General features: G+C 42.2%; 1 protein-coding gene across 1 annotated transcript in view; it reads left to right on the top strand.

The window, feature by feature from the left end:
* The window catches only part of lmbrd2b (LMBR1 domain containing 2b), a 40,382-nt gene that overhangs the window by 1,821 nt on the left and 18,288 nt on the right, over positions 1 to 20,273 (top strand). The window contains exons 2-6 of the mRNA XM_080742979.1: positions 6,891 to 7,064; positions 9,917 to 10,023; positions 12,374 to 12,472; positions 15,957 to 16,124; positions 19,684 to 19,894. Of these exons, the coding sequence (XP_080599105.1) occupies positions 6,891 to 7,064; positions 9,917 to 10,023; positions 12,374 to 12,472; positions 15,957 to 16,124; positions 19,684 to 19,894 (759 nt within the window). The remainder of the gene's footprint in view (positions 1 to 6,890; positions 7,065 to 9,916; positions 10,024 to 12,373; positions 12,473 to 15,956; positions 16,125 to 19,683; positions 19,895 to 20,273) is intronic.

The raw sequence follows: 20,273 nt of genomic DNA on the forward strand, positions 1-20,273 counted from the left end.
ACTAAACTATTAATTTACCATCAATTAAACCACCGATTGATTGATTTGATTGAATACTGTATTATCAGTTCTCATAGTAAAAGTAGAGGACAGTTCAGATAGCTCTACTAATAGCATTTAAACCATAGAAAGAAAGAACTATGGATCGTTGACTTTGGGATCCTTTTGTACTTTTCAATTCACTGAGACATTAAAGTCTGCAATAGATAACATCTATAGGCTCATTTCCCTACTTGTATTGATCCATAATGACTGTCCATGGGGTCTATTAGGTCTTATATTGATCCATAATGACTGTCCATGGGGTCTGTTAGGTCTTATATTGATCCATAATGACTGTCCATGGGGTCTGTTAGGCACAAATGCTCCTGTTGTCCAGTTTCCCCAGCAGAACCCAGCAGCTCTCATAGCATAGAGTGGAGCCTATAAGCCTATCGCTGCGACACTATTTGTTGTGGTCAAAAGTGATTTTTATTTTCTTAGTGAATGTGTTACTAGTTGTCATTACACACACATCCATGCCTTGGTTTTCCCACACAAGCCACCACACTCTCATAAATCATGTTTTGGGGTGAGCATTCGGCGTTGAGGCATTACATTTTGTATAACATGTTGTGAAAATAGCAGATCTACATGCTCACAACGCCTCGCGTTGCGAGGCGTTGTGAGCATGTGGATCTGCTATTTTCACAATTTCTGCCTCTAATATTTGACAATTTGCCCAATGTTTTATTAAAAAGTCCTTAAATTGTCACTTTAGAAATGCGCAGATACCCTCTATACACTTAAAGGACAACTTTGTTTTTTTACAACAAGGGTTCATATTTTAGATTGTAATTAGAGAAAAGAAAAAGTGAGTGTTAAAATGTTTTCATTTGCTTCGTTCTATTGTTTTATTGCGTTTACCGTGCTAAAATGTGGGGCACGCGTACTCATGGGGGCATGCGTACAAGTGGCTAAATATGTCTTTTTAGACACAATAACCCAGCAGTTTCTTTATTGCTATTTACAGTAACACTTCTAGCCCCCTTAAGTCACATCCAACCATGAAAGGTTTCGTTGTATCTTGGGAATGGGCTTATTCTGTGTAAAATGACATATTTAGCCACACGCATGCCACCAACTACTGAAATAAGAATCTCTAAAACAATAGAACGAAGTAAATGAAATAATTTTAACACTCATCTTAATCTAAAATATGAACCCTTGTTGTAAAAAACTAAAGTTGTCCTTTAAACTTTATGTTGGTTTGTTTACTGTTGAGTGAGAAAACAATGTTGCACATTAAGTTAATCATCTGGGGACCCCCAAAATAATGTGGGGACCGCCCTGGGGGTCCTGACCCACAGGTTGAGAACCACTGGGCTAGACTAGAATGTCATCTTTCTGGTTATAATAGGAAACCCACTATTGTTGTGGTTCAGAGACTCAGAGTATTGTTTGCCAGCTGCAGAGAAGCTGCTTTTTCTAAACCTTTTGACATGGACAGAGCTGGGGGGTGACGGTGCATGTTAATGCCCCCCCCCCCCTGTCCCCCACCCTGCCCCCCACCCTGCCCCACCCTGCCCCCACCCTGGGTGCAAGTTTTAAATTCAAAGGAGCTCTATTGGCATGAGAAAACATAGGTTTACATTTCCAACGCAAGTGTCAGAAATAAAATAAAAACAGTTGAAAATGGGCGTCATTGTCTGGCCAAAACCTCTTAACTCCATTTTCGAGGTTTTGATTTTTTTGTCATAAATCAGGGCTATTGAACACCCTTTACATCTGAGTGTTGGTTAAAATAATATTGAACCAATGGAAAGTAGTAAAAAGCCCTTCGGTCAAAACCTCCTAACTCCCCAAAATGAACATTTTTGAGTTTTCGGCCTGGCAGCAGAGATATATACAGTTGGAGGAGGTAAAATGGGGAACATACAGTTGGAGGGGGTACAGCAGAGATATGTACAGTTGGAGGAGGTACAGCAGAGATATGTACAGTTGGAGGAGGTAAAATGGGGAACATACAGTTGGAGGGGGTACAGCAGAGATATGTACAGTTGGAGGAGGTAAAATGGGGAACATACAGTTGGAAGAGGTACAGCAGAGTGCAAACAGACTATGTCACATTGTGTCAGGGTAGAAAGCTTTTGGAACGAATAGCAGCCTTGTTTTTCCTCAATACAATGTACAGTAGATGGGATAATCATAAGAAAGACATAAATGTATTTAAAAGCAGCAGCTGTGTTTGCAGTGGGTGTCGTCTGTTGTTCAAATAAAGTTCTGTAACATAGACCCCCCCCCCGTGGAGCCCCTGTTTAGCATGAGAACCAGGAAGATGAGAATGCAACACAGTGTGTGTGTGTGTGTGTGTGTGTGTGTGTGTGTGTGTGTGTGTGTGTGTGTGTGTGTGTGTGTGTGTGTGTGTGTGTGTGTGTGTGTGTGTGTGTGTGTGTGTGTGTGTGTGTCTAAGCTCATTTCCCTGTGGTTATGTGTTTGATTGATTTGATTGATTGAAGACTTTATTGTCAGTTTGCATAGGAAAAGGTACAGTTTCATGACGGTACAGTTCACTGGTACAAGGTCTACTAAAAGGAGATCCTAGAAAAGACTAAGCTTATTTCCACAGGAAACCATTGAAGTATCTCATATAACATTGAATGACAGACAGACAGAACACAGTACTATGATAGATATTTAACTCATATAACATTGAATGACAGATGGATAGAACACAGTACTATGATAGATATTTAACTCATATAACATTGAATGACAGACAGATAGAACACAGTACTATGATAGATATTTAACTCATATAACATTGAATGACAGACAGACAGAACACAGTACTATGATAGATATTTAACTCATATAACATTGAATGACAGACAGACAGAACACAGTACTATAGATATTTAACTCATATAACATTGAATGACAGACATATAGAACACAGTACTATGATAGATATTTAACTCATATAACATTGAATGACAGACAGATAGAACACAGTACTATGATAGATATTTAACTCATATAACATTGAATGACAGACAGACAGAACACAGTACTATGCAGTAGATATAGTCAGTAAAAAAGAAAGAATAAACAAAAAAACAGTAAGTCTTTACAAACAATAAGTATATACAAAGAAGGATTTTAAAGGATGCTAGGGATCCACACTCCTTTAAGGCCTTCGGTAGGGCGTTCCACATTTTGGTTGTGCACCGCGCACTGGATTTCCGAACGACAACGCACCAAGTGCACCGAATAAACGAACGACAACATGGCACACCAGTGCGTTGAGTGCGCATTTCCGAATGCACCCTCTATGTGCAACATTGTTTTCTCACTCAACAGTAAACAAACCAACATAAAGTTTAAGTGTATAGAGGGTATCTGCACATTTCTAAAGTGACAATTTAAGGACTTTTTAATACCTCTAAAATGACAAATTAAACATTGGCCAAATTGTCAAATATTAGATATAGAAATTGTGAAAATAGCAGATCTACAAGCTTGCAACGCCTCGCAACGCAAGGCGTTGTGAGCATGTAGATCTGCTATTTTCACAATACAACCGTGTTATACTAAATGTAATGCCTCAACTCTTAGTGCTCGTCAGGGTGGGGGGGGGGGGGTCACCAGTTAAAATACAGTATGATTATTTTGGGGGTCCCCAGCTAAAATATGATTATTTTGGGGGTCCCCAGTTAAAATATGATTATTTTGGGGGTCCCCAGCTAAAATATGATTATTTTGGGGGTCGCGGCCTGAAAAGGTTGAGAACCACTGCAGTAGAGTGGATTTTCACTCCTGTCCCATCCCACCCCCCTCCTCCAGAAAAAGATCCTGTCCCGTCCCACCCCCCCTCCTCCAGAAAAAGATCCTGTCCTGTCCCAACAATGACTCAAAATGACTCCAGAGAAATGCCCCCATTCCCCCCAAAAAGTACCACACAGATTCTTTCCCATATTGATCCATATTATATTTGATATCATGTTTATTATTATGTAATATCATTTAATAATGTTGGCAGTTTGAAGAATCACTTTCCTTTTCCTCCCAAACTGCTAATAAAGCCTAGTTTAGATTTATATTATAGTAGTAGTATTAACACTTATGTTGCAATGATTTTTTCTCTTCAATGTCTCGCGTTGCCATGGTTACCATAGACTTCCATGTAATTGTGCAAGTGTGTAAAAAGTGCACGCCCATGCCTAGATGATGCACCACGTGTGTAGATGCTGTTCACAGCTTTCAAACAAAAAAATCCGCTTGGAAATCCGTTCAGGCATTCATGATTTATCAGCCATTATGTTTTCTTCAGATGTAAACAAACATGGCTGCCATGTTTGAAAGAATGGGTTGGTATGGGGGTTAAACATGCAATTTCGCGATCGCGATCATGCCTAATACATTTCTGGTGGTCCAAAAAAAATTTTTGAAAAAAAAAAAAATGATTTTTTTTTTTTTTTTCAAAAACGGCCCAAACTCGGGAAACTCGGGGTTGGCACAGCACTAGTACCAATACAAACTCGGGAAACTCGGGGTTGGCACCATATGTGTTAATAACTATGTTTATATTACAGATGAGTGGGGCAGCTCTAGCCATAGAGATCATCATGTATTTATATTAGGGATGCGGAGATATATACCGATACGGATCGTAATCGCGATACAAACGTGCGCGACACGAGTGAATCGGTTCATTCAGGGTGGATCGGTACAATTGGCGGCTGGAATCGTGATTGTATCGTATCGTGGGTGTCTGGATCGGTACATTCCACGGTTGGATCGGTTTTTGCATAGTATTTCATTCTATACTGTGTTTCCGAGGCGCATTGAATACCACATCAGCCCTCCCCCAAAAAGCACTTGTAGCGACTCTACAGACATGCGTCTTTTACAGCAGCACTGAGCTGTAGCGCAGTGAACACCCGACCCGACCGAATGCAGACAGACAGCACTCGTGAGTCGTGAGCCCACTGGTTAAACATGCAATATTAGTACCACGTTTAGCTTTATAACATCCCTGTCCAATGTTCGCTGATGTAACCGATCCGTTGTTGTGTCACTGAACTGGAGCACGCTGCGTGATATTTGTGTCACTGGACTGGAGCACGCTGCGTGATATTATGATCCACATTCCACACCCGTTTGTTCTTCTTGTCGAGTCTGCGACGGAATTGATTTAAACAAAGCAGAAGCTTCCACGCTTTAACTACACACACACGTATGAACTACAACAACGATACTGGGCGTGCAACTAGCGATTTAAAGTATTTGACACTGATTCACAACTTGTTACTGTAGCTGCAGGCTGCTGCTGTTCCCTCTGCAAAGAGAGGCTCAGGCTGGAGCCTGATTTATACTTGGCAGCTCGACGGTGTCGCGCACGCACCTAAATAGCAGACCTACAAGCTCACAACGCGACGCGTTGTGACTCAAATATCGACGTTTTAAAACATTTTGACTAGAAATGGCAAAATCCTAGATTATATTCATACAATATAATAATAATACAGGTCAAGGATCCTTAACTGAGAAGAGAGAGATCAAGCAGGGACCCCCACTGTAGGCTATATGTTAGACTACTGTAGGCTATTATATAAAACTGTTGCAGATTAAAACTTATCAGAGACTTGTTTGACAGCACTATATCATCAGTGACATTAATACATTACTATGTTGTGTTTATTTGTTCACACATTATCTTTTCTATTAATATGATGGATTTATGTTATTCATTATAATCCATTAATTATTATCTCTTAAACCCCCACTAAGTGTTAATGTATTGGCTAATGTTCCCCTATAGGGTTGCTACTTGCTAGGGTTCAATTGGTTACTGTAACAACTAACTATTAATATTTGGCCGCCTCACATAACTCTGAGGAACCTAGGGGTCCCTGACCACCTGTTGAGGATGTAATGATATATAATAATGATATCATGATATAGTATTAATCAAACAATTCTACCAGCCAGGGAGTGTTCTCCCAGATTTCAATAAGTTGGATTGTTAGACAGAGCCTAGTACTACAGTGAAACAATAAATTGTTTGGAAATTAAATGTAATGCATTTTTAGTAATTTTTTTTTGGGGGGGGGGGGGGGGGGGGGGGGGAATTTACATGGGCTTTAATATAAATCCTTTGCATTGTGTTGAATCGCACCGAATCGTGAATCGTATCGCATCGTAAGGACCAGGGGTGTATCGCAATATCGTGAAACATATCGCATCGTATCGGGGTCAGGGGTGAATCGTGATGTATCGTATCGGCAAGATTTCAATGTATCGCAATTATATCGTATCGCTGGTAGTGTATCGTGATGCGTATCGTATCGCCTCAGTGGTCGAGATTCGCATCCCTAATTTATATATATTTATATGTATATTTCAGATGAGTGGAGCAGCTCTAGCCATAGAGATCATATTAATAACTATATGTATATGTATATTACAGATGAGTGGGGCAGCTCTAGCCATAGAGATCATATTAATAACTATATCTATATGTATAGTACAGATGAGTGGGGCAGCTTTAGCCATAGAGATCATATTAATAACTATATGTATATGTATATTTACAGATGAGTGGGGCAGCTCTAGCCATAGAGATCATATTAATAACTATATGTATATTTACAGATGAGTGGGGCAGCTCTAGCCATAGAGATCATATTAATAACTATATGTATATGTATATTTCAGATGAGTGGAGCAGCTCTAGCCATAGAGATCATATTAATAACTATATGTATATGTATATTTACAGATGAGTGGGGCAGCTCTAGCCATAGAGATCATATTAATAACTATATGTATATGTATATTTACAGATGAGTGGAGCAGCTCTAGCCATAGAGATCATGTATTTATATATATTTATATGTATATTCCAGATGAGTGGAGCAGCTCTTGCCATAGAGATCATCGTGGTCTTCTTCCTCGCTCTGTTCCTCCTCCATCGTTATGGAGACTTTAAGAAGCAGCAGAGGATGGTTCTGTTTGGAACACTGCTGGCCTGGTATCTCTGCTTCCTCATCGTGTTCATACTGCCTCTGGATGTCAGCACGGTATGTATAAATATATACATAATATATAATATACATACACCCTGGTACCTCTGTTTCCTCATCGTGTTCATACTGCCTCTGGATGTCAGCACGGTATGTATGAATATATATATATATAATATACCAGTAAGACTCCCTAATCGGGAGATAAGCGACCGTAGGTCGCTTATCTCCACAAATAGGGCAAAAATGTGTTTTTCCAAAATGTTCCTGATCCATGTTGATGACATGAGTGTAGACATACTGTGTAGTGATTTTCGTGATTTTAGGGCAAAATCTGTAGGAGCAGTGTCCAAAAATGTGTTTTTAAAAATCGGCCTGAAGGTGGCGCTATATTATACACCCTGGTACCTCTGTTTCCTCATCGTGTTCATACTGCCACTGGATGTCAGCACGGTATGTATACACACACACACACACACACACCCCCAACGGTATGTATGTATATATATTAGAGGGTATGCACGTCCACTGGGACCCGCCCCCCTAATCTAGACTGAGTGGCAAAACATTGAGCAGCTTGGAGCGTTGGAGTTTGGAAGTGCTCGTTGCAAATCAACCAACAGCCCTGCATACCACCTGTTTCTAATTGCACATAATGCAGGAGACAGCAGGATGTTGTGTTGTAGAAAACGAGTGCTTCCAAACTCTGACACTTGGAAAAATAAAAACCTGCACAGAATGTCTTGACAGAAAGTAGCTCATAGTCATAATAACATGCCTATGGTGGATTTTTATGAAACAAAAACTTTGCAGATAGAAAGAGGAAAATTCAAGCTTTCAGTACAGCCGCAATGTTGGTGAGTTAACTTTGTTTAATACAATCAGATAGGACTTTTCTGTTTGGATGTGTGGGCTGTCAATGGCAGAAATGAGTGTTTTGCCACTCAGTAGGCGTTCCCACATAACTTCCAGCAACAGTGATGTCACGCCCATACAATCTATACAGTATATATAATAGATACACACACACACCCTGGTAGCTGTGTTTGCTCATGGTATTTATCCTGGATGTCAGCACGGTATGTATAAATATATATAATATAATATAATATATAATACACACACACACACACACACACACACACACACACACACACACACACACACACACACACACACACACACACACACACACACACACACAAATACAAACACCAGGTGTAAACTAGACTTACATTGTGGGCTCTGTTTGCATCCATGCTAAACCCTAAACACATAATCTTCATTTTTTTACTATTTTGAAAAACCTTTTAGTTAGTAGTTAGTAGTTTAGTTAATAGTTCAAATAGCTGATCTACATGGACACGTTGTGAGCTTGTAGATCAGCTGTATTTTATATCAGCTTTAAAAATGTTTTTCAAAATAGTAAAAAAAGGAAGTATTAGTTTAGGTGTTTAGGGTTCAGCATGGATGCAAATAGAGCCCAGAGTATAGTATTATAGAGATGTGATTTCCTGTTCCTTGTTTATACTGAAGAAAAAGTGTTGACACGTCTCTCTGTGCTCAGTGGTGTCAGTTCAGCAAAAGCTAGGGTATGGCAAAGATGGGTGTCCTCATGGAAAAGAGGCATTACATTTTGGATAACACGGTTTTATTGTGAAAATAGCAGATCTACATGCTCGCGCTGCGAGGCGTTGTGAGCATGTAGATCGGCTATTTTCACAATGTGTGAAAAAAAAACTAGTTTTGGCAGTTTTTTACACAGGTTTCTACGGTTTCTTGGGCTGGATATGGCAGCCAGGAACGGTTGTTCAAGTGCAGCTAAACTTAAACAATTAACAATAATGCATTGCTCCTGTGAAGCTGACCTGCGGAACCTGGGAATATACCATTCTGTCAAGACGGGGAGAATACAAGTGTAGAGAATATAATTATAATACCTTGTTAAAGTGACCATTTTGTTAAATTTTGCATTTGTAGTTATTTTAGTGTAATTTAACAACATAATAACCAGCACAGATAGACAAAGAGACATTCATGGATTTATATTTAAAAGTAACTTTTATTTTCACCCCTGCCATACCCAATTGACACCCCTGTCTGTGCTGCTAGTTGTCATTAATAAACTAAAGTGTTGCGAGCCGACTGTTCTGCTCTGCGACCGCAGTTTTCCCAGTGAACCTGAGCGCAACGGTGGGGGCGCGGGAGTGTGGGTAACACACACCACTGACTATTGCTGATGATGGAGAGGTTATAATATAGCTTTATGAAATGAGAGGAACTCTGAGAGGCACTCTTGCCGAGGAGACTCGTTGCCAATTGCAAGATATTTAAAAGTTATTTGGGTCCGTAATGATATCCTTTTCTTCCCACAACTAGACTAAGGATTTATATTGTCTGTGTTATTGTTTACAACCACAATTATTCAAGTGGTTCCACTAGTTTTACTAGTAGGCTAGTGTAGGCCTAGAAGCCTTTTCAGAAGTTAATTTAATGTTTTCCATATAATGATTTCCTTTGTCATCTTGCGCTAATGCACACAACTGTTTTCACCAGGTTTTAAGGTCTTAAGGCCCATTCCCACTGGGCCAGATAACAGATAAAAAAACAATATCTGCCACAGATAAAAGAATCAACAGAGGATGAAATGTGCCTTCTTAGAAATACAAATAAAACCTGTTGCATTGTGACGTGTTGTGTGCTTGTAGATCTGCTATTTCTACTAGTTCATCTAATGTCTCCTTTGGGTTGTGTGTGTGTGTGTGTGTGTGTGTGTGTGTGTGTGTGTGTGTGTGTGTGTGTGTGTGTGTGTGTGTGTGTGTGTGTGTGTGTGTGTGTGTGTGTGTGTGTGTGTGTGCGTGTGTGCGTGTGTGTGTGTGTGCGTGCGCGCGTGTGTTCACTTCCTCCAGACTATATATAACCAGTGTAAAGAGGACAGGAGACACGCCTCTCTCACTGTCAGCCCACCGCTGGCCAATCAGACCACAGGAAACTACTCGGTCCCGCCCACTAAAAGGTTTGCCTGACTCCTCCTACTTCCTGTGTGTGTCTATGGGGCTTTTAAGCCGTGACATCATTTTGTAGGCAGAGGAGAACTCTGCCCCCAGAGCATTTTCTGTCCCTCGCTATTTCAACAGATCCGAGACAAAAATAACGACTAAAGTATAATTCTAACACTTTCCTTTCAACAACAAAGAGAAGAAAAATTTGTAAATAGTAAAAATAGTAAAAAGATTCACGGAAACTGGGGGCAGAAATTCTCCTCTGCCTACAAAATGATGTCATACTTAACAGCCCCATATTATTAATTATCTATTAGATATCAGAGACTTTAAGCTGCACGGTTTTCATGACGGCAACGCCTGGCGGAGTACGGCTGCCGCCATAGCGGTCAGAATCATTAACCCATTCAGGGCCTAGAATTATTGAATGCTTTAACCAGTGAAAAATAGCAGATATACAAGCTCACAGCGCGGCACCGAGTGCCGCGCTGCGAGCTTGTAGATCTGCTATTTTTGAAAAAAGTCGTGAAAATGTGTACAAATGTTTGAATATATGTATTTTTAAAGCGAACCTTTGTAACTCAAATTTTGCTTCTGGGCGGGTGGTCCCTGGAAATAAATATTTTGAGATGGGGGTCCGTGGCCAAATACATGTCATTGTGGGGGTCCTTCACATGAAAAAGTTTGAGAACCACTGACATACAGTAGTAGTCTCTCAAGAACAGACTAACTGAGCTCCAGTTGAAGTGAAAAGGACCTTTTCCTTGACGATGGCTGGCCAGATTGCTGACATAGAAACATAGTTTTTTTTTTCTTCAAAAAACCTTAGAAGGATTCAAAAGACACTTATAGAATCGGGTAAAAATGTTCACGATAAAAAAAAAAAATAGCAGATCTACAAGCTCGCAGCGCGGCACTCGGTGCCGCGCTGTGAGCTTGTATATCTGCTATTTTTCAATAGATAAAGCATAAAATAATGATACACAATACTGTGTATCCGTTCTGAATGAGTTAAGCAAACAGCCGTCGGCTACGAGGTCCCACCCCTTTTACTGAACTCTCTGGTTCCCATGGCGACGCGTCTACGCAGCAGACATGGCAGCCACAACGTGGGAAGGGAGCTTCTGGCGTTGTCGAGACGGCTGCAGCGGCGGCTGGTTGATCTATAGAGACACACGGGCTCCTACAAATTCACGCCCTTATTGTGATAGCGGGTAAGGAAGAACATATAATCGAGCGCTGATCATTTCCCGTTGCCGTCTGTCGTTGCCGTCCAAAGCTTAAAGTCACTATTAAAGGGACAGTTCACCTTAAATGATCCATTACCCCATGGAGACTGAATTCATGGATGTGAAGTTTATGTTTTGCCGCATTTGTGTCTCCATCCGGAATCAATGGAGGAAAATGTATTATATGCGACAAGACCTTTTTTGTATTGAACCCTCCATGTGGAGACTAATCCATAGAGTTAGAAGAACAAGATGAAGCGCACATCCTTTCCAAGTGCTGGGCTCAGGTCCACATGAGATTAAAAAGAATAGAAGTCTGCACAACAGCTGATGGCCAAAACGTTGTCAAACTTTATGTTTTAATAAACACTGTGGAGCATTGAGCTGTTGTGCGGACTTCTATTCTTTTGAATTAGATAGATAGATACCTTTATTATCCCAAGGGGGAAAATCAGTTGCCCAGAGGCAGCACAGCAGTATAAGGATATTTACAAAGTTACAGAGAAGTATGAAAAAGATAAAAGAAAAAACAAGAACAGAGTACAGAGTACAGTAAGTACAGTAAGAGCAAGGTACAACAGGAAAGGGAACGAATAATATATATACATAAAGTGTCTTAAAGCACGACTATCAAAATAATACAGTGCCCAAATCAAAGTGACCATAACAGTCAATGCTAGTTAGTGCAACAAGTATCTCTACATCATGTCAAACACAAGCAGAAATACTGAAAATAATACTAACACAACCTAATAGTGCAGTGTCCAAAGGTCAGAGCGATAAAAACAACTAGCAATTTTTTTTTTTAAATAAACAAGAAAGTGTGACGCGGCAAGACGCACAAGAGCACCCTCCCTGGAAGGTCCTTAGAGGTCAGAGTCAGTGCAGATATAGTTCCAGTAAAGAAAAAGAGGCTACCGTCGTCCTACGTTAGGAAGGTAGTCCTTGTCAATCGACCGTTGTGTGTCTCGTTGTACAGCTTGAGAGCAGCCGGTACATAAGAATTCATAGAGTTGAAATATTCCTTGGCTTTGTTTTTGTAGTCTTTTTTTTTTTTATCATTATCAATAAATAAAAGTATGTATCATCTGTTCAATCCAACTGTGTTTAATGTAAATTATGTTTTTATTTCCAGTGTTCCAAAGCCCTGCTATAAACCATGGAGTTATATTCCTGATGGGATCATGCCAGTCTTCTGGAGGGTTGTTTACTGGACCTCTCAATGTCTGACCTGGTGAGTTATTACTATTAGTATTATTATTTATTATTATTATTTATTTACTGGACCTCTCAATGCCTGACCTGGTGAGTTATTGTCTCCACCAGCCGAAGGCATGGGGGAGAGTATGTTTTCCCCTCCGTCCGTCCGTGTGTCCGTGCGTGCGTGCGTGCGTCCGTGTGTCCTCGCAGTTTGTGTGCAGCTAATCTCAGTCGCCGTTGGTCCGGTCGCTGGCAAAGTGAGCACACACATTCCCTGGATGCCAATCTAGAACCTCTGCCCTAAATTTTTCAAATGGGCCTTTTCTAGCGCCACCTAGTGGCCGATGTTCGCAAAACACATTTCTGTGCACTACTCTTACAGATTTTGTCCAAAAATCCTACAAATCGGTAGGCAGTATCTCGACAGTCATGTGATCGACACGGATCTGTCCGATTTTGCATATTCCATCCTGATTGACTAAGATTGGCTTCCAAAGTTTGTAGGATTGAGCCGTTTTGAACAAAATGCCTCAAATCACAAACGCAAAGTGCAATTATCATGAAATCGCGCACACACGTTCCCACTAGGCTGAGGAAGAAATACCACTTACATTTTTTTAAATCAGCCTCATGGTGGCGCTATAACAGGCCGATTTGTGGTTTTACCTATAACTCCACCGATCAGTTTCAAACTTTGTAAGCGCACTCCCTAGAGGCTGAGGATAAACCTTTGCCCTGCATTTTTCACATCAGCCTTTTATAGCGCCACCTTTGGGCCGACTTATGTAAAACACATTTTTGGATATTACTCCTTGAGATTTTATCCAAAAATCACGCAAATCGGTACACAGTATCTCTCTATAGTCATGTGATCAAGTCCGATACGTCTGATATTTCATATTCCATCCTGATTGGCTAATATTGGCTTCCAAAGTTTGCAGGATTGCTCCGTTTTTGAACAAAATGCCTCAAATCATCAACGCAGCTTGCGATTACCGTGAAATTTGCCACACATATTCCCACTAGGTCAAGGAACAAATGCTACCTTTTTCACATTGGCCTGTTATAGCGCCACCAGCAGGTAGACTTTAGTAAAACACATTTTTGGAACACAATGCTTCAAATCATGCATGCAGCGTCCGATTGCCATGAACGATCTAAGGTGAAGAACATGTGGCACCCTTTTTACATTGGCCTATTATACAGTAGCACCACCAGGACGCCTGGCCTGGTGGAGACCTGTGCTCGGAAGAGCACTGCTTCTAGTTAGTATTATTATTATTATGATTATGATTATAATTTATTTACTGGACCTCTCAATGTCTGACCTGGTGAGTTATTATTATTATTATTATGATTATGATTATTATTATTATTATTATTATAATGTATTTACTGGACCTCTCAATGCCTGACCTGGTGAGTTGGTTAGAATTATTATTATTTATTATTATTATTACGTACTGTGTTTGGTGGCGGCCCCTGATTAACTCATTCTGAGCCCAGGACATTAACGGATTAGGGGGTCCAGAGTGCCCCCTCCCGGCCCCATTAACGGCCGCTGTCTTATTTTGAAGGCCAGAAGTCTAGACCAGAAGTACTTCCGGTCTGACGTCATCGGATCGTGCGCCGGAACCGATGCGTGTCCACGTGGAGTTGTGTAATGGCCGACCGGGAGCTTTTATAACTGTGTAAAATAAGCGAGCATCTGCCTCCATCCTAGCTTCTAAAGTGTAGTTTTGAGATAATGGACATTAAAGATGAGATCGGCCGTCCACCTCAATGTTATGGGATGACTATTGTGTGCTCGTGGAGCCGTGATGATGACAAATCAGCGCGGATTTCGTCTCCGGAGCGTCGGCCATTGTACTAGGTATTTTTACTCGCCGTTACAGTAATATATTACTTTTCCTGCGACATCGCGTGGATGGCACTATAGATACTCTATTACTTTTCCCGCGACATCGCGGGGTTGGCTTTTAATGAGTTAACAGATACGCCACCGAACGCAATACTTGCGCGCTCTGATGGCACATAAGTAGGCCATATATATGTGAGTGCAGCTTGAAAGGTAGTGGAACGGCGATCCACGCAGTTCCACTGCTGTTCCGCTGTTTGAGATGTCTTCTCTCTTCAACATATTCTCACCTCCAAAGCGTCAGACAACTGACGCGCTGTACTGCGTCGGACGAGGGGACGCTTTGGCTATGCCTACTGTTTCAAGTGTTGGACGCATTGGGTATGGCCAGTGGTCTAGGAAGAAAGAAAAAAAAAGTCGTTACCGAAGCGAGATTTGATACCGCTATGAAGGGTTTACCAGCCACCCAACGGTCCCGTTCACGCCACTATAAATGACGGAGCCGCGCTGTCTCAGCCGCCGATGAGCCCCGGGAGCCGCCGCCGAGGGAGCGGTAGCGACCGAGTCGCCGCGGCGATTGGTGCGAACGGCGCATGAGCCGACTCAGCGGCGCTACCGAATTATGTGCCGTTATGGACGTGTCCGAATGCGGATCAAAGATAAAAGCACAAAAAAATGAATTTCCCAGCCATCTCCTTAGCTCAGTCGCTAGAGCATGATGGCAGCTAAAACTGAGACCCGGGTTCGATTCCCTGTGACTGGAAAATATTCCAGTAAACACATGTCGGCGCATGCGTACTAAGACTCTCCGTTCTCATTCCGTTCTCGTCTGACAGAAGACGCTGTAAGCCTTCCAACGCGTCCGTCGCGCATGAGTTGGGAACGCTTCGGGAGGGTGAAGCAGAGGGGGTGAGAATGGGCTGCTCTCTTTTAGGTTATTACTCCCCTTCATGCAGTCCTACGCTCGCTCTAGAGGTTATTTTAGTCGACTAAATCAGGGGTTTTCAAAGTGGGTGACGGGGCACCCTGGGGTGCCGCGACGGCAGTCCAGGGGTGCCGCGAGATAATTTGATAATATTTGGAATATTTTATTTGGACACTTTAAAAAATATTTAGTATCAATTTAAACTAGAAGTACAAAGTTATTTTCAGTCAGTTCTAACCAAAATGGCTATTATCTTAATATTTTCCTCGCAACATAATCACTAAAATATCGTCACTGTCGGGCAGAAACCTTGTATCTCCCAGTTTCAAATGTGTGCGTCTTTTGGTAAAGCAAAGCCCTGCTTCATCATACATGACTGTCGCACAAAACTAGTGAAAACAGCCGATCTACAAGTTGTGTGCTTGTAGATCTGCTGTTTTCACTAATTTATTACATTTTATAGATGATAAATACAAAACGAACGGTTTTGGACATACAAGGTTTCCACCCGACAACAACGATATGCTATAAATATAAGGTGCTGGGAGTGAAAATTATAATGTAGGGGTGCCTCGGATTAAAACAATATTCATGGGGTGCCCTGAGACAAAGAGGTTTGGGAACCCCTGGACTAAATGATGTGTTCTGTCTTTAGGTTACTCTTCCCCTTCATGCAGTCGTACGCTCGCTCCGGAGGTTGTTTTAGTGGACTAAATGATGTGTTCTCTCCTGCAGGTTGCTCCTCCCCTTCATGCAGTCCTACGCTCGCTCCGGAGGGTTCTCCATCACGGGGAAGATCAAGACGGCTCTGATCGAGAACGCCATCTACTACGGAACCTACCTGTTGATCTTTGGTTCTCTGCTCATCTATGTGGCCGTGCACCCTGAGTGGCAGCTGTCATGGTTAGTATGATGTCATAAATACACCCTGAGTGGCAGCTGTCATGGTTAGTATGATGTCATAAATACACCCGAGTGGCAGCTGTCATGGTCAGTATGATGTCATAAATACAGCTGTCATGGTTAGTATGATGTCATAAATACAGCTGTCATGTTTAGTATGATGTCATAAATATACCCTGAGTGGCAGCTGTCATGGTCAGTATGATGTCATGAATACACTCTGAGTGGCAGCTGTCATGGTTAGTATGATGTCATAAATACGTCCTGAGTGGCAGCTGTCATGGTTAGTATGATGTCATAAATACAGCTGTCATGGTTAGTATGATGTCATAAATACAGCTGTCATGGTTAGTATGATGTCATAAATACAGCTGTCATGGTTAGTATGATGTCATAAATACATCCTGAGTGGCAGCTGTCATGGTTAGTATGATGTCATAGATACAGCTGTCATGGTTAGTATGATGTCATAAATTAATCCTGAGTGGCAGCTGTCATGGTTAGTATGAATTCATAAATACATCCTGAGTGGCAGCTGTCATGGTTAGTATGATGTCATAAATACACCCAGAGTGGCAGCTGTCATGGTTAGTATGACGTCATAAATACACCCAGAGTGGCAGCTGTCATGGTTAGTATGATGTCATAAATACACCCTGAGTGGCAGCTGTCATGGTTAGTATGACGTCATAAATACACCCAGAGTGGCAGCTGTCATGGTTAGTATGATGTCATAAATACAGCTGTCATGGTTACTATGATGTCATAAATACAGCTGTCATGGTTAGTATGATTGAATACTTCATTAAATAAACACATTTTTGTAAATACTTTTGAAGTGAACATTTGTAATTCAAATATTTGCTTCTGGGGGGTCCCTGATACATAATATTTTGTGATGGGGGTACATGTAATTCTATAGGGGGTCCTTGACATGAAAAGGTTTGAGGATAACTGACGTAGAAACGTGCGTTTTTCAAAAACCTTAGAAGGATTTAGAATACATTTATAGAATGGGGTCAAACATATTCAAAGACTTGCACACATTTTCAATATCTTCCAAAAATTGTCGATCTACAAGCTCGCATACTACTCTGGGAGTATACCGAGGCGTTCCCAGGCCCGTTTGGAGATGTAATCCTTCCATCTGGTCTTTGGTCTGCCACGGGGTCTCCTCCCAGTGGGACGTGCATCGAGGACCTTCCTAGGAAGGCGCTCGGGGGGCATCCGTACTAAGATGCCCCAACCACCTAAGCTGACTCCTTTCCAAGTGTAGGAGCAGCGGTTCTCACCCTATCAATTCAATTCAATTCAAAGGGCTTTATTGGCATGAGAAAACATACGTTTACATTGCCAAAGCAGAAGTGTACACAATACAATACAATACAATACAATACAATACAATACAATACAATACAATAGGAACAAAATATGTACAGGTGAAAAACAGTTTCATGCATGCAATGGATTTTAAGGTGGTTGGCTTCACCAATCTTGCTGCTGTGTTTGCACATTGTTTTACTTCACCCAGCAGATTTGGGAGTTTTTCATCAGTGGTCATGTTTTCAAACTCTCCTTGTGTGGTTTTGATCTGTGGTCAGTATGTGTCTCTGAACTGACATTTAGAAAGTGTAGCTCAGTTTCCACTTCATTTTGTGTGCAGTGGGTGCAAAGTCTGTTTTCTCTAGGGAGCCAGGTATGCCTGTGACGTCCTTTCTCGATCATGGGACTGTGCTCACTGAGTCTCTACCTAGTCAAGATTTTTCTTAGTTTTGGGTCTGTCACCTTGCTCAGGTATTCTCTGTTTAGGGACGAATAGCATTCTAGTTTGCTCTGCTTTTGGGTTGCTTCTCTCCAATTTGTCAGGTAGCTTTCTTTTTGCTGTTTTATAATTTGGTTTAATCCAGTGTTCTGTCTGGTGGCTCTGCTTGTGTTTGTGTGCAGTTGGCTGAGGGGGCATCTCTAGGGGATATACCAGCCACACCCGTCTGAGGAAACCCATTTTTAAATTGATAAAACATAAAACAATGGTTAAAGCAGCTCAAGTCTAACGTGACAGCGATGCATTCCATGTCTTAATGTGGGAGCCCACACAGTGCTTTATTTGCATGAGAAAACATACGTTTACATTGCCAAAGCAGAAGTGTACACACTACAATACAATATAATACAATAAAATACAATCAGAACAAAATATGTACAAGTGAAACACTCCTTGTGTGGTTATGATTTGTGGGAAGTATGTGTCTCTGATGTCTTGGTACAGTGGACAGGCTGTTAGGAAGTGTAGCTCAGTTCTCTCTCTCTCTGCCCAGGTATGAGCTGCAGACAGTGGGCATCACGGAGACTAACATCTGGGGACTGCCCCATAGGTCGAACTCCCGTTGGGTCGAACAGCGTCAGCAGGTTAGATAATCACCCGCGTCACGGTTACTGAGGTTAGGTTTAGGGTTAGGGTTAGGGTTAGGCATAGTTTTACTGAGGTTAGGATTAGGGTTTGGTTTAGAGTTTGGTGGTCGATCCAAAGGGTGTTCGACCTAATGACATGTTACCTAACATGTCTCTCTCTCTACCCAGGTATGAGCTCCAGACAGTGGGCATCAGAGGCTAACATCTCTCTCTCTCTCCAGGTATGAGCTCCAGATGGTGGGCATCAGAGGCTAACATCTCTCTCTCTCTCTCCAGGTATGAGCTCCAGATGGTGGGCATCAGAGAGGCTAACATCTCTCTCTCTCTCTCCAGGTATGAGCTCCAGATGGTGGGCATCAGAGGCTAACATCTCTCTCTCTCTCCAGGTATGAGCTCCAGACAGTGGGCATCATGGAGGCTAACATCTCTCTCTCTCTCCAGGTATGAGCTCCAGACAGTGGGCATCAGAGGCTAACATCTCTCTCTCTGCCCAGGTATGAGCTCCAGATGGTGGGCATCAGAGGCTAACATCTCTCTCTCTCTCTACCCAGGTATGAGCTCCAGACGGTGGGCATCAGAGGCTAACATCTCTCTCTCTCTCTACCCAGGTATGAGCTCCAGACGGTGGGCATCAGAGGCTAACATCTCTCTCTCTCTCTACCCAGGTATGAGCTCCAGACGGTGGGCATCAGAGGCTAACATCTCTCTCTCTCTCTCCAGGTATGAGCTCCAGACAGTGGGCATCAGAGGCTAACATCTCTCTCTCTCTCCAGGTATGAGCTCCAGACAGTGGGCATCAGAGGCTAACATCTCTCTCTCTGCCCAGGTATGAGCTCCAGACGGTGGGCATCAGAGGCTAACATCTCTCTCTCTCTCCAGGTATGAGCTCCAGACGGTGGGCATCAGAGGCTAACATCTCTCTCTCTCTCCAGGTATGAGCTCCAGACAGTGGGCATCAGAGGCTAACATCTCTCTCTCTCCCCAGGTATGAGCTCCAGACGGTGGGCATCAGAGGCTAACATCTCTCTCTCTCTCCCCAGGTATGAGCTGCAGACGGTAGGCATCAGAGGCTAACATCTCTCTCTCTCTCCCCAGGTATGAGCTCCAGACAGTGGGCATCAGAGGCTAACATCTCTCTCTCTCTCTCCAGGTATGAGCTCCAGACGGTGGGCATCACTGCGGCCAACACCTGGGGTCTGTTCCTCCTGGTTCTTCTCCTGGGCTACGGCCTGGTAGAGATCCCCCGCTCCTACTGGAACTCCTCACGCAGAGGTCACCTCCTCATCAAGACTTACTTCAAGGCTGCCAAGCTGATGACGGAGAAGGCAGACGCAGAGGAGACGCTGGAGGATGTGATGGAGGTAGAATCTAGAACCTAGGGTTGGGTATCGTCTGCGATACTTTTAATGGTATCGATTGGATGACGTCGATACTATCGGGTATAGGGCTGTCACAATTATTACATAATCGTCTAATCGTGATTATTTGACATTATCGCAATTATTTTGTCATAATCGTCATGATCGTGAATGTTGAAAAATGTCCGAAATAGTGGAAATAGCCGATCTACAAGCTCACAACGCGTTGCATCGCGACGCGTTGTGAGCTTGTAGATCGGCTATTTCCACTATCAAAGTTATTTTTTAAGTAGTAAGTTGTCAAATATGTCAGTAATTTCTTTGTATATTTAGGTTATGTGTCATATCTGCCATGTGCAACTTCAAAGCCTAAAAGCCAAAC

This window comes from Nannobrachium achirus, assembly GCF_963921795.1.
Source record: "Nannobrachium achirus genome assembly, chromosome: 15".
NCBI classification, from domain to species: Eukaryota; Metazoa; Chordata; class Actinopteri; order Myctophiformes; family Myctophidae; genus Nannobrachium; species Nannobrachium achirus.